Source organism: Dicentrarchus labrax, unplaced genomic scaffold, assembly GCF_905237075.1.
Source record: "Dicentrarchus labrax unplaced genomic scaffold, dlabrax2021, whole genome shotgun sequence".
NCBI classification, from domain to species: Eukaryota; Metazoa; Chordata; class Actinopteri; family Moronidae; genus Dicentrarchus; species Dicentrarchus labrax.
In genome coordinates, this window is record NW_026136723.1 from 19,354,693 (window position 1) to 19,367,483 (window position 12,791).

General features: G+C 38.9%; 1 protein-coding gene across 1 annotated transcript; it reads right to left on the reverse strand.

Annotated features, from left to right (window-relative positions):
• Positions 1-1,422: 1,422 nt before the first annotated feature.
• Positions 1,423-10,746, reverse strand: hcn3 (hyperpolarization activated cyclic nucleotide-gated potassium channel 3). The gene is made up of 7 exons (XM_051391216.1): positions 9,785-10,746; positions 5,478-5,907; positions 5,209-5,370; positions 4,279-4,497; positions 3,622-3,768; positions 2,497-2,737; positions 1,423-1,918 (listed from the first exon to the last, which is right to left on the reverse strand). The coding sequence occupies exons 1-7, from the start codon at positions 10,240-10,242 to the stop codon at positions 1,716-1,718; spliced, it is 1,860 nt and encodes a 619-aa protein (XP_051247176.1). The 5' UTR covers positions 10,243-10,746; the 3' UTR covers positions 1,423-1,715.
• Between the last annotated feature and the right edge of the window lie 2,045 nt (positions 10,747-12,791).

Below are 12,791 nucleotides of genomic sequence, written 5' to 3' on the forward strand. Positions count from 1 at the left end.
TGTGCTTTTTAAGATACTTTACAATTTGACACTGATAGTTCATTTTTAGGAATAAGACTCTATATAGTCTCTATCATATGATATATTACATTATACTCTTCAATGAGATACAATAGCTCAGTGAAAATCTACCACAACCTCAACCATCTTCAACATTAATATACTAAATTGTTAATGCTCCAACAAAAATATAATATAATATAGTTTTTACTTACTAATCAATTACTAATTGAGCTACTACTAGTAATATTTTTGCTTTTAATACTCATACATAGTAATATAATTTTCACTTGTAGGTGAAAGAGTGTTTCATTGTACTTATTTTATATTAAAAATATTTTATGGATAACTAATAACTTTGAAACAAGATATAGGCAAAAATATTTTTTTATATTATGTTTAAAGGGTAGAAATATTTATATTTACATGACATCATTAGTACAAGGGTCATTCATCAGAACGTTAAAATAACGAAAAAGCATAGGCGAAGCATTGTGGTCAAATAATAATTATTGTAAATTACTGTAAAAATTGATGCCATTTTATCAATCAATCAGTCAAATTATTATACAGTTATGACAGCACACATACATAAAAAAAGACACAGATTAGAGTCAGACTATTCCTTGTCTTATTAATATCAGTATGTCTTCTTATTGCACAGTTGATTAGACTATTAACCTATTGGTGTTAAAAATACTCACATTTGTCAAAGATTGCTTAGAGGCAGAAAATAAGCCTCCCCTCTCATATTCAACCTTTTTCACAGTCAGAATATCTGCGGTAAAAATGGTCTATAGCCTCATTTGTAGTTATCAGTCTGCATTGTTGTATTTGTCCAAATAAATCATGTTTATGCAGAAATTTAATTCTTCATTATTATCTGCCACTAATTTACCTACCGGAGGTTTATTATCACAAGCATTTTTTTAAAAGCCAAAGGTATGTTTGCAAATGAATTGCCAACATAAATTAAAACAGATAAAACTAACTAAAGAAAATAAATTAAAAAGTACTCATAATAATACTGGATACTAAATTGTAAAGATGCAAAGGTAGATTCTTCAATTGGTCTTCGAACTCCAGGTGTAAGGATCATGAATTGTAGCAATTTAAACGTTGATGTATAACTGTGTACATTCGCTCTCTGTACTGTTATTACATCACAGCAGCTTATCCTCAGTGAACATCAGTATTAAACCCTGATGCAGACCTGAGGGATAATTTGAATCAGCTGTATCTTGTATGTTGAATTGCCCAGCTGGTGCTCCTGTGTGCTTCCAATATCTCGTATGAATGATGTGATGGATATTGAAAGCGTCTCAGAAAGCATACAGGTTGCTGAAAATGATTGATAAAGCAGCATTTCCATTTATAAGAGCTGGTGCTGCCCTTGGTTTAAAAGCAAATAGATCAGCAAAAATGACACAATGGATCTTACATGAATAGTGTACAAAGGGCCAACACAAAATTGTTCATGTATTTAAATTCAAGTAACAAAGTTAAACTGAAGGTACAACATTTTCAACCAAGTGCAGCAATAATATGTTCATAAATAAAACTGAGGGTCTCCATCAGGTTGTCCATCGCTGAGCACTAAACAGCAAGAACATTTACTTTGAAGGTTTCTTTGTTTTGTGGTCAAGTTCAGCCAAAGTGTGACAAATATCCTCCACATTTCTGGCCAGAGTCTCTCTCTGGTGGTCCCGAGGACGTCACTCGAATTGGGGAGGCTGATAGCTGGGTCTGCGAGCGACACGGCCCAGTCGGTCCACAGCCACACTCTCAAATGCCCTCCTCATCAGCGGATGCTCCTCCAGGACTTCGTTGAAACTGTCCACACTCAGGGAGTAAAGGCGACAATAGGTGTCAGCCTTCACGGTGGCCGTGCGTCGTCCTTGGGTTAGCAGGCAGATCTCTGCACAGAGGACGAGAGAGTCAGTTTAACCTTCAAAACAATAGTTCAATGAAATGCAAAATGTATGATTGATACCACTCTCATGTCTGTACGGTAAATATAAAGCTACAGCCAGCAGCTAGTTTATCTTATCTTATCTTAGCTCAGACTACCAGTCTCTACTGGGTGCCTGGCAACCTCATAGCAACTGTGCCCTGCCAGGAAATAGTCCCCTTAACTCCACAACTTGTTGTTGTTACACTGTGGTTTTTGTATGTGTATTTTGTTATCTTTGGACAGAGCCAGGCTAGCTGTTCCCCACTGTTTCCAGTCTTGACACTAAGCTGTGCTAACCAGCTGTTGTCTGTAGCTTCATATTTAGTGCTCAGATATATGAGTGGTATTAATGTTGTCATCTAAGTATCAGTAAGAAAGTTAATATGTGTATCCAAAACAATTTTTTCTAACATTTCTAGAAAAACGATATAACGAATAAATAAATTATTGTCAAATCAAGTGATAATTAAAATAATGTAAAGTTGTAGCCTTACATACTTAAATATTTGATAGGAAACTATTTGAAGGTTGAAATGATTTACCCCCAAAATATGCTCCATCGTTGAGCGTAATCTCCCTACTGCCACGTGGGATGACGGTGACGGTGCCGTGCTGGATGAAATACATCTTCCGACCCAGCGTTCCTTCTCGTATTATGAAGTCTCCGGGTTGAAACACTTCGAAACGCAGCTTAGTCAGGATCACGGTCACAAAATGAGGGTCGGTGTTGGCAAACAGTGGCATGTTGGCTACCAGTCCACGACAGTTATAGCTGACAATCTCCTGCATGGTGGGAGAAAGAGAGGTTTAATATTTAACATAGACATAGAATTTATGTGGGAGCTTTCATCAAATTTCTTTGTGATGTTTTGAACATACTGTGTTATTGTTTTATTATATTCTGTCATAATATATGTTTCTGTTCACAGTTTATTTAAAAGGTAACAACATGAAACATTAAAGCTTTTATTTTACATGTGTGAGGTGTCTGCTGATTAGTTACACAAGAATTTAATGGGCAACTGTACTGTTTAATGGTTTGATTTTACATATTTTCGTCTCTCAAATGTGAATATTTACTGTTTGTCTTGGTCAAATGTGATCGTAACACAACAATTTAAGCTTTTGTGTTTTTTACAAAACAAGACATTTCAACATTTTTTTTGTTTTGTCCACAGCCAACAAAAATTTTCAGTTTGCTAATAGTGACTAAGGAGCAGCAAATCCTCGAAATTGTTGAAAATAAATTATTGATAGTTATCGTTGACGTCTATTGGTTTTGAATCAGAATTTTAAGATGCCCTTTGGCTTTAGAAAAATATGGGTTTTCTTTTTCCTTTTTAACGACTAACCATCATCAATAATTGAGAAAAAATCAACTAATAATTTAAAGAAGAATTGTTAGTCCCCTATGGTTTTGGCTAATGTAATGCAAAATAACATAAAATCTCTTACTTTATATTATTTTGCATACATTTTCCGTATTGTGATGCAGCATATCAATATTGATTTAGAGCTGAAACTATTTGATCATTAATTGATTAATAGATGGACAAAAAACTAATCAGACGAATGTGAAAACACTTTTAGTGTCAAACTAGTCAACTGTATGTATGTATATATGTGTATATAACTGTAATGGAGGGCGACTTTAATGAATAACAAACCTCCTTGAGTGGATCACTGAGCTCTCCGAGGATACTGTCCTCATCAAACATCTTGCCTTGGAAACGCTGCTCGTAATAATCATGGATCCTCTGTCTTACATCCGCTGGCAGTTTATGGAACGACATGTATTGCTCCACTTGCTTATACTGAAAACATTTGTACAGAACACATGGTGATTTGACCTTCATGAGGTTACAATTGAAATTCAACAGGGCTGATGTCAGATGTCACATTTAGCCACATTTCCTACCATGTGTTTGCTAAATTATTCCTAAGCACAATAATTATGCATTTATTCTATTTGTTTAGCCGTTTTTTCCCAGTTTTAAGTGGATTACAAACTCATTTGTAATGGGCATTAGCAAACAGTGATCCAGGACAAAGGTGCTGCCATTTGTCTATCATCCGTTCTGCTTTATCTTGTGAAAATCCCCTGGAAAGGGTCACGTTAAGGCCACAAAATCCATTAGATAATACACATATTCTCTAGGCATTTCCACCAATAAAGTACGAGCAAGTAAGCAAGCTTATGATATAAAACATGGCGTGTGATATTAAACCTCACAGCCAGAATCACATTAGCATCCACGTGAAGCTCCTGGAAGGTAAAACAACTGAGTTTGTTAATCATCTCTAATCAGTGCAGAGATGATTACCTTCTCTTGATACTGGCGGTGTGATGCATCCAAGGACTGGACCAGGGTAGTTGCATGACCAAGGAACATGGCGTAGCAGGTGGCCCCCACAACCATACTGATCATGGTGAGCCAAACGTCAGTCAAGCCTTCAGGAGGGTTGGCACCATATCCAATACACAGCATGTGACTCATGGCCATAAACAGGGCGTAAGAGTACTGTAAGTGCCATGTAGCATTCTGAGAAGGATAGAGTAAAAACAGGGGGAGGATATGGCAATGTTGTCAGGATAAAATATTCTTTACATGAACACAATTTAATTGGCTAAGAAATGCCACATGAGTGCAGCATTAGTGGAGCTAATATTTTTTTTACATTTAATTATCAGGAAATAAACACAGTTTTTTAAAAAGCACAATAGTTTAACATTTTGTGAGCTAGTCTGGGTATGACTAAATGAAGATCCAAGAAGTTACTGTGCCCATCCAGGAAATAGTCTGGCCCATAAAATCCTGTACAGTCTACGTCATTTTAACATTTAACATTTCTCCTCCTGGGCACTGCTCTTGAGCAAGGCACTGCACCACATACTGCTACGTGACAGCCCATCACACCATTATCTTTCCACATTTGCATCTATAAGCCCTGTGTTTTTGTATTTTGGGCCTATGTGTGTAAAGAATCAAGTGAAAACAGAATGTCCCCATTGATTAATAAAGTAAATCTTCTAGTATAAGAAAAACTAAATGGCTGCTGGCGGTAGCTTCATAGATACCCTGGTATCGACCTTCTCATTTCATTTTTGGCAACAGAGCAAATAATGAATGAGTATTCATTTAAGTAAAAACATATTTGACCCATAATTAGGACACAGATTAACCCTGTATACAAGGATTTAAGTTTAAATATAAGACATGAATGTGAGTATGTATTGATGAACACGTACTCACCACCATATTATTTTTGGATACCCAGCAGTCTGAGGGAAAGTCTTGCAGCATAGGTACCATGAAGGTCAGACAGCCATCCCAATGGCACAACAGCAGCATCATGCCGATCAAGTTGACTATACGCACCACAGCACTGGCCAGGTCATAAGTCATGTGGAAGATCTGACAGAGAGAAAGTTATACAGAGGAAAACAACATTAAACTGACATAAAGAAGAATAGGGAACGTAGAATTTTCTGATGTGTTCTGTCCTCCTTCCCATCCTTTACCTCTTCCCACTGGTGAATGTAGCGGATGAGGCGAGACAGTCGGAGCAGACGCAGCAGACTGAGGATCTTGGTGAAGCGCACGATGCGGAGGGCGCGGGCGGTGCGGTACACATCAGACGACTCGTGCCGGGCCTCCAGGTCGACGATGAGGAAGATGTAATCAACGGGGATAGAGGAGACAAAGTCCACAAGAAACCAGGTGCGGAGGTAATTCTTGCGGATCTCTTTAGGGTCCAGGATGATGTGGCTGTCTTCTCCAGGGACGCCCGTGCGGAAATTGAAAACCAGATCCATGAGGAAGAGAGTGTCAGACAGGACGTTAAAGGTGATCCAGGGCGCGGTGTTTTGGTCCTCAAAGAAGGTGATACCCCAGGGCAAAATGACCAGATTGCTCATCATCAACAGGAGCATCACAAGGTCCCAGTAAAACCTGGACAGAAGAGGAGTGTGAGCATTTCTTTCCTCTGTACAACTATATCTACTACAGCAACACTGAGATGCAACTGCATATTTGTACACCCAGTGTCTATAACCTTGTGTGGTGCTAACTTAACAGGATATAACACCATAGATGTGGTCTCCAGTCCTAACAGATCACTTCTTTGTCTGAGGAAACAAACTCTGAATAAAATGAAGTATCTACTGTATGTAAATGAGGTGGACACTTTCTAACCAAGCCTGTTTTTTGCAGTTTAACAGAAATGTACTGCTGCATAATATTAAAAGATTCAAAAGCTAAGTGTAATAAAGAAAAAAAATTAAAAATTGTATAAATGGCCACCTCCAACATGGAGGGACATATTTTTTATATGTGTGATAAATAATGTGCAAGCTTTACAAAAAAATCAAATACATGAAATACATAATGAATATATCAAAGCACTGTATTTGCAGGAACAAGTCCTCTACTCTTACATATATGCATACACGTATATGAGCGAAACCTGCTAATAATGCTGGTTGTCAAGTTAATCGTGTAATCCGAACTTCTTTGGGTTCAGTGTTTAGGAAGAGGCCCAGAGAGCTTTGCCAAGGTTAAATCCCTGACCCAGCAGGTAGAATGAGGCTTATAGTTAAAATCTGTTCACATCATGAATTAATTAATTGTTAGGATGTCAGCCAAACATCATTTGAGTTTGGTGCAACCGCTCCTGTGTATCTTTATATAATCACAGTATCCACTAGATAGACACACACTGCTCAGTAATAAACAGTAAGGTTTCACTTCCCAGACCTGTAAGGATGAAACCCCTAATGGAGCTGCTCAGTGGCCAACAGGTCAGACTGTGGTCATACTACAACAACCAGGTATGAATGTATGTAACTGTGTGTGAGTGTGAATGGGGTTGCTCTCAGCAATGTTTCCCTGGATAAATTTAAAAAAAGTCTAATACTTAAAAATACAATATTTTCTATCTTACATAGTGTCAGATTAAAATAAACCTTTTCCTTGCCACTGTCACCATGTGCTTGCTCATGGTGGGGATTGTTGGGTCTCTGTAAATAATCTCTTCTTTCTTATACAAAGCTATTTGCCTCCTAGTTATAGAGAGTGAGAGTGATGTTGATCTATATACTAACAGCACTACACATATTTCCCCAAAGTGTCAAACTATTACATTAAAGTGTGTAATAATTAGGAGGATCTATTGGCAGACATGGAATATAATATCCATAGGTATGTTTTCATTAGTGTGTAATCACCTGAAAATAAGGACTGTGTTTTCCCTATCTTTGAATGAACCACTGTTATCTTTTATAGAGGCTGCCATGTTTCTACAGTAGCCCAGAAGAGACAAACTAAACACTGGCTCAAGATACGTCCTTTCACGTTTTCCTCAGCCACCGTTGTTTCTCTTATACGCACTCGGAAGGCTGAGCTGTATTCAAATGGTTGCAATCTGCAACTTCACCGCTAGATACCACTAAATCCCAAACACTGGACCCTTAAGTTAGAGAACAGCTATCATGGTCAAGAGAAGTCATCCAATTAGGAAGACAGTGGGTCATCCAGGGAATGACCCATTTCAGAGTGTCCCTTACTCTCATAACAGCTAATGTCACAGGAGGAATCCCTCTCATCAAAAATGTATAGTGTTTACTTCCTCTGGCTCAATATTGTATCGAAGAAGACAATGAAGAAAAGAAAACATGGAAAAACTGTAAATGTCTGACAGGCAGTGTGCTGCTTTGTTGAAGCCCAGACATCTGTGCTGTACATCTGCACTCATCACTGTCTGCTTCATGTCATGCAAGTCCCATTTTCCTATAGGTCTCCAGTGTCTCGTAATACACCATGGCTACACGGTTTGGGTTTCCTTACAGATTGTTTCCATCGAGTGTCAATCACTCTGGGTCTTTCTGTCTTTCTTTCACTACAGAGGCACAGTAACCGAATATGAACCAGACTATTTTTGATTACCGTCACCTGTCAGTGACCACAATGTGAACCCTGTGAGAAAACAACATTCTTCTTTCGCCAGTCACCGCAGAGGAACTGATAGATTAGTTCCTCATTTTCATTCATGTTTATCCCTCCATCAATCTCTTGCTTCCATGTCCTCTGTGTCTACACGCTGGTTTACATGACTACTTATCGTCTCCTCTCATGTTGCAACAGATTACTGCTTGCTTGCTGCTAATAACTCCACCAAAGTCTCTGCACAGCATTATAGCGGTTTACTTATGTGAGGTGTCTGTGCTCAAGTATGAGTGTGTGAGAGAGTGAAGCAGAATTAAATCTGCTGTATCAAAACCTTTCAGACAAGCTATTAATAACAGTGGGGGGTGGAACAGGAATGTGGTTTGATAGCATTTGATATTTAATCTGAATCCAGGATTGATTCTGTTTACCAACTAAGTTTAGTTTGTAGCTTAGTCAAAGCAAAAAAAGTTATAAATACCTACGAAAGTCTGACATTTAAAGAACTAAAATTCAAGTTTTGACAGATTGGTTATATAATTTCTCTTAAAATAAACCACTACCTGCCATTTATCTGTCCTTTTTAGCCATGACAACAACAACCACTGGATAGATTGCCATGAAAATGTATAGAAACATTCAAGGTCCTCAAAGGATGACTCCTACTGACTTTGGTGAGCCCCTGACCTTTTCTCTAGTGCCACCAGCACATTTATGGTCTTGTGTGAAATGTCTCAACAACAATTGAATGGATTGCCTTTAAAGTTGGTACAGACATTCATGTTTTTCACAGGATGATAATATTTTGTAGCGCTATGAGGCCGCTGAATTGTGAGATCAGGTGAGAATTCACCTTGCCACACTTCAAGGTATCGATTGCGTTCAACCACAGTAGTTCAGACCAATCGTTCTCCCATAGTTCTTCAGGTTCAATAAGAGAGTCATTTCACTCTTAGATGTACAAATGTGCTTATTTACCAATTTTAAATTGGATTCAAAATGCTAAACAGGACCAGTTATTTGACCGTAACCCCTAAACGGGACCGCTGAGCACCAAAAACGTGCAGTTCCAACTCATCCATTATAAAGGGGAAGTTGGAGCATAAGGTTTAAGGAGAGCAGGCCTTCGGTAATCCCCCCCTCAGCTGTCTGTGTATTATTGCATAATAGAGCAAGATTGGAATTATAGGGATTCTTATGGGCAATAATCCCTCTACATGGGTTTATCTTCTCAGTCTGGCATAGACCTGATGTTTAAAATTGTTTAAATTCTACTATTATTAGTTTATCCTCTCTGTCTGGTATCGGCCTGATGTTTGAAAATTATTATTAGTGACTGCACAGACCGATTACCCGGGCATCAATGCTAAAATGTTGTTTAAAAAAGCCCCCAAAAGCTGAATGATCTGTCAAATCCCTCATAAATGAAGCCAAACTGGAGCAAGAAATTATCAGGTGTTTCTCAAATGAAACACACGCTTAAAATAGCAGGACCAATGAATGCAGTCCTCCCTCCTCATAACCAAGGAGGAAGGGAGTCACGAGTGGTTTCATTAATCCAGATGATCTTGTCCTATATACTGTATCACTAATCAAATCCCTTCATCGCCTTATCATGTGCGAGGAACCATGTCATCAGCTGCTGTACTGCAGTCTGTCCTTGGAAAAATTGGATCTGAGCTCCCTCACATGCTGTTTGGTTGCACGAAAACGGGAGGCTTTCAAGGAAAGTTTATAAAAGATGAATGACGAATAGGGGAATCTTGTGTTGGCAAAAGGTTACTAACTCATTTCTGGAGTCAATTTTCTCCCACAAACAGCTCTGAAACTAAGAGGAAACTGAGGTCAGGACATTCTGAGGATAACCCAACCTCATCATCATTACCTGAAGTCACTGTAGGGGTGAATGATCCACACTCCAAAGCTCTTGACCCTGGCCTGCTCAGCAGCAACACCCTTATGACTGCCAAACATGCGCAGGGAGAACTTGTTGACCCCGGGCTGCAACATGGATCCAAACCGCTTCTGGTAGCAGGTGGTCTGGTCCTCTTGGGTGTCATCTTCGCCTCCTTCGTCATCGATGTTAGTATCCAGCAGTCCATCGGGATCCGCCGTGTAGTCATCATTGTGAGTCTTGACCAAGGAGAAGAGCGTCTTGGTCACATCGGCCCTCTTGTCTGTCTTCGGGGAAGGGGTGGCAGGGGGGGTCGTCCTCTGGGAGCCACTTCTCCATCTTGAGAAGCGGAGGCCGCTCCAGCTGCGGTACTTGGGTGTCTCTGGTTTGTGAGCCGGGCTCTCACTGATACCTCTTTGCTCATCTGCACTCCTGGAGAGGCTGGACATTTTCACACCTTGCACTTTAAACTAAAGCTCTACTGTGCCTGTGATTGGGCTTACAGGGGCCTGATTGTAATGCTCACTTACTAATAAAATTTACAGCAGCTGGCATATCCATTGAATGTATTGTTTTAGTTTTAACTTCCTTTGCAAAAAATAACTATCCTAAAAATAAAAAAATGAAAAAAATACAATGCAGCTACTTTACTTTAAAACAGTGACACCTACAAAATACCATCAAGTACCAGGACACTTTTAGCTCTCTACAGAGTAAACATACATATTGCAAGTATATAAAAGAAACAATGGCTTTCCCCACACGAGTTATCACAATATAAATCCATAAAAAGTTGCAGCGCCCATTAAAAAAAGTATTTTCCTGTGATTAATAAAGCCTGCTCCCCGTAAAAATAAGACCTTCAGCTTCAGATGCAGCCTACAGTGTGTCCTCCTCTGTTTGACCATGAGAGGACGGACGCAAATTGACAGAGAAGGCTCAGTAGCCTTCAATAATCGGCTTGTTGGCATAACTGCGTCCACTCACCTCTCTCCTCTCCTCCTCCTCTCCTCCCTGCTATGGAAGTGCCCTCCCTCCTGTGGGACGAGTCCCGGGGCGATGATACGGCTGCGGGTCGTGTTGCGCAGCCAGGACGGATATCCTCCAAAGTACATTGAATAAAGCCGACTGGTCAACCCGTTTCAGAGGAAAAACCACCTGCTAGAAGCTTATTGACACGTTTATTTGCTAGGAAATATACAGTAAAATACAACTGCAGTCTTTTCTCTTTGGCTTAGCCATAATCTGATAATACTCAACCCCCTTAATTAGTTAAGAGAGTAATTGAGAAGCACTTTTTAATTAACAACATTTTTCAAGACCTAACAAACACCTTATTTTTATTACAGCTAACACTTTCTAATATAAATGTGCCATTAAAACTATCTTAGTTTCAAATGTCATATTATTTATGAATTATACCTAATACATTCCATAAACCTGTCAATCTTCAGCTGTCTCTGTCAATTAAAGGCAATAAAAGCCATATATATGTGTATGTGTATATATATAGGTAGAATTTCTTGACAGTTAGATGAGAAATTTACACCACTACTAATTAGGCCTAAGAAAGTGCTCATGAGGCGGTGCTAACGCGCAGCCCCACCTCTCCACCATCTCTCTCCCTGTTGCATGTCCACAAGTGCATGAAGTGTGTATTTCAGCCTGTGTGTGTGTGTGTGTGTGTGTGTATAAAAAGAGTGAAACGAACAATTTCCCCTAGGGGATTAATAAAGTATATCTTCTTCTTCTTTTCTTCTTCTTCTTCTTCTTCTTCTAAAGGTCTAGATAGGGGTATTTTGCATTTTTTGCTGGTTTTACAGCCACCATAGTTTCTCTTTAGCACTTAAAACGGGGGGTGAAGTGAGGGAGCTGCAATCTGCAACTAAATCCTAAACATGGGACCTTTAAGCTGCAGCCAGCAACCATTAAAGGCTGGAAAAAGGGAGAAACAGCCCTGCCCACCAGTACCTCTAAATTCACTAATTAACATATTATATATTTTTTTATTTTGTACAAAAGTTAAAAAACAACAATTTGTGGTTGTACATGTGATGGACTGGAGCAGTGACTTCATGGGAGCAGTCTATTGAGCAAAGGTAACTGCAACTAACAATTATTTTCATTATCAATGAATCTATCGAAACTGATTGGCAAAAAGGTTCAGGGTAGTAAAACCACCTTGCTAACATCAAAGCACTTTTGTTTGTTTTATGACATTAAACATTTTCATGCAACTTTAGGTCGGCTGCAGTGTCTCACCACCAGAGAACCATTGGTTTAGTCTATAAAATGTCACAATTTATTGAAAAATGCCCATCACAAATACCCAGAGCCCAAGATGACAAAATATATTACATTTTTATGTCATTTAAATTATATTTTATGTTTTAAAACAGAAGCTGCAAATCCTCACATTTCAGAACATGGAAATCAAATGTTTCACACTTCATAAATTACCGGGACAATAAATTCCTCATCATTAATATCATTTAAGCAATACCTTTCCCCCCCTTTGATATTGAGGATATCATCTTCATATTGTCTGTGTAAAAGAGACACTGTTGCTCCTTTCCGGCAATGTTTCACTTTACAGTTTTACACACCATCTGAGCGACGGTGTGCAGCTGAAGCTGGAGGTTCACAGGAGTCCTTACAGTGGTGTCACTCCTGCTCTTTCCCTATCCAGGTTTTTCCAGCAACTCTGTGGATCTGGGGATTAAAACTAGAGATCACAGGCTCATACATTTTTGGATGATTGACCTGATTCTGGTATGCAGACACAAGAAAAAAGGTCAAACTTGTTTTGTTCAGTAGCTTGAAAATGTAATCAGTTAGTCCACTTGGGAAGTCCTGTAGGCTAATGCATTTTTAATTAGTCCATGTTGCAACTTAAAAGCAGATGGTGGAGAACCCCATGGTGTTATATAATCACTGTACTTTTGTCTGTTAATGTTTATTAAATATATACAGTAGATTACATCAACCGCATATCCTA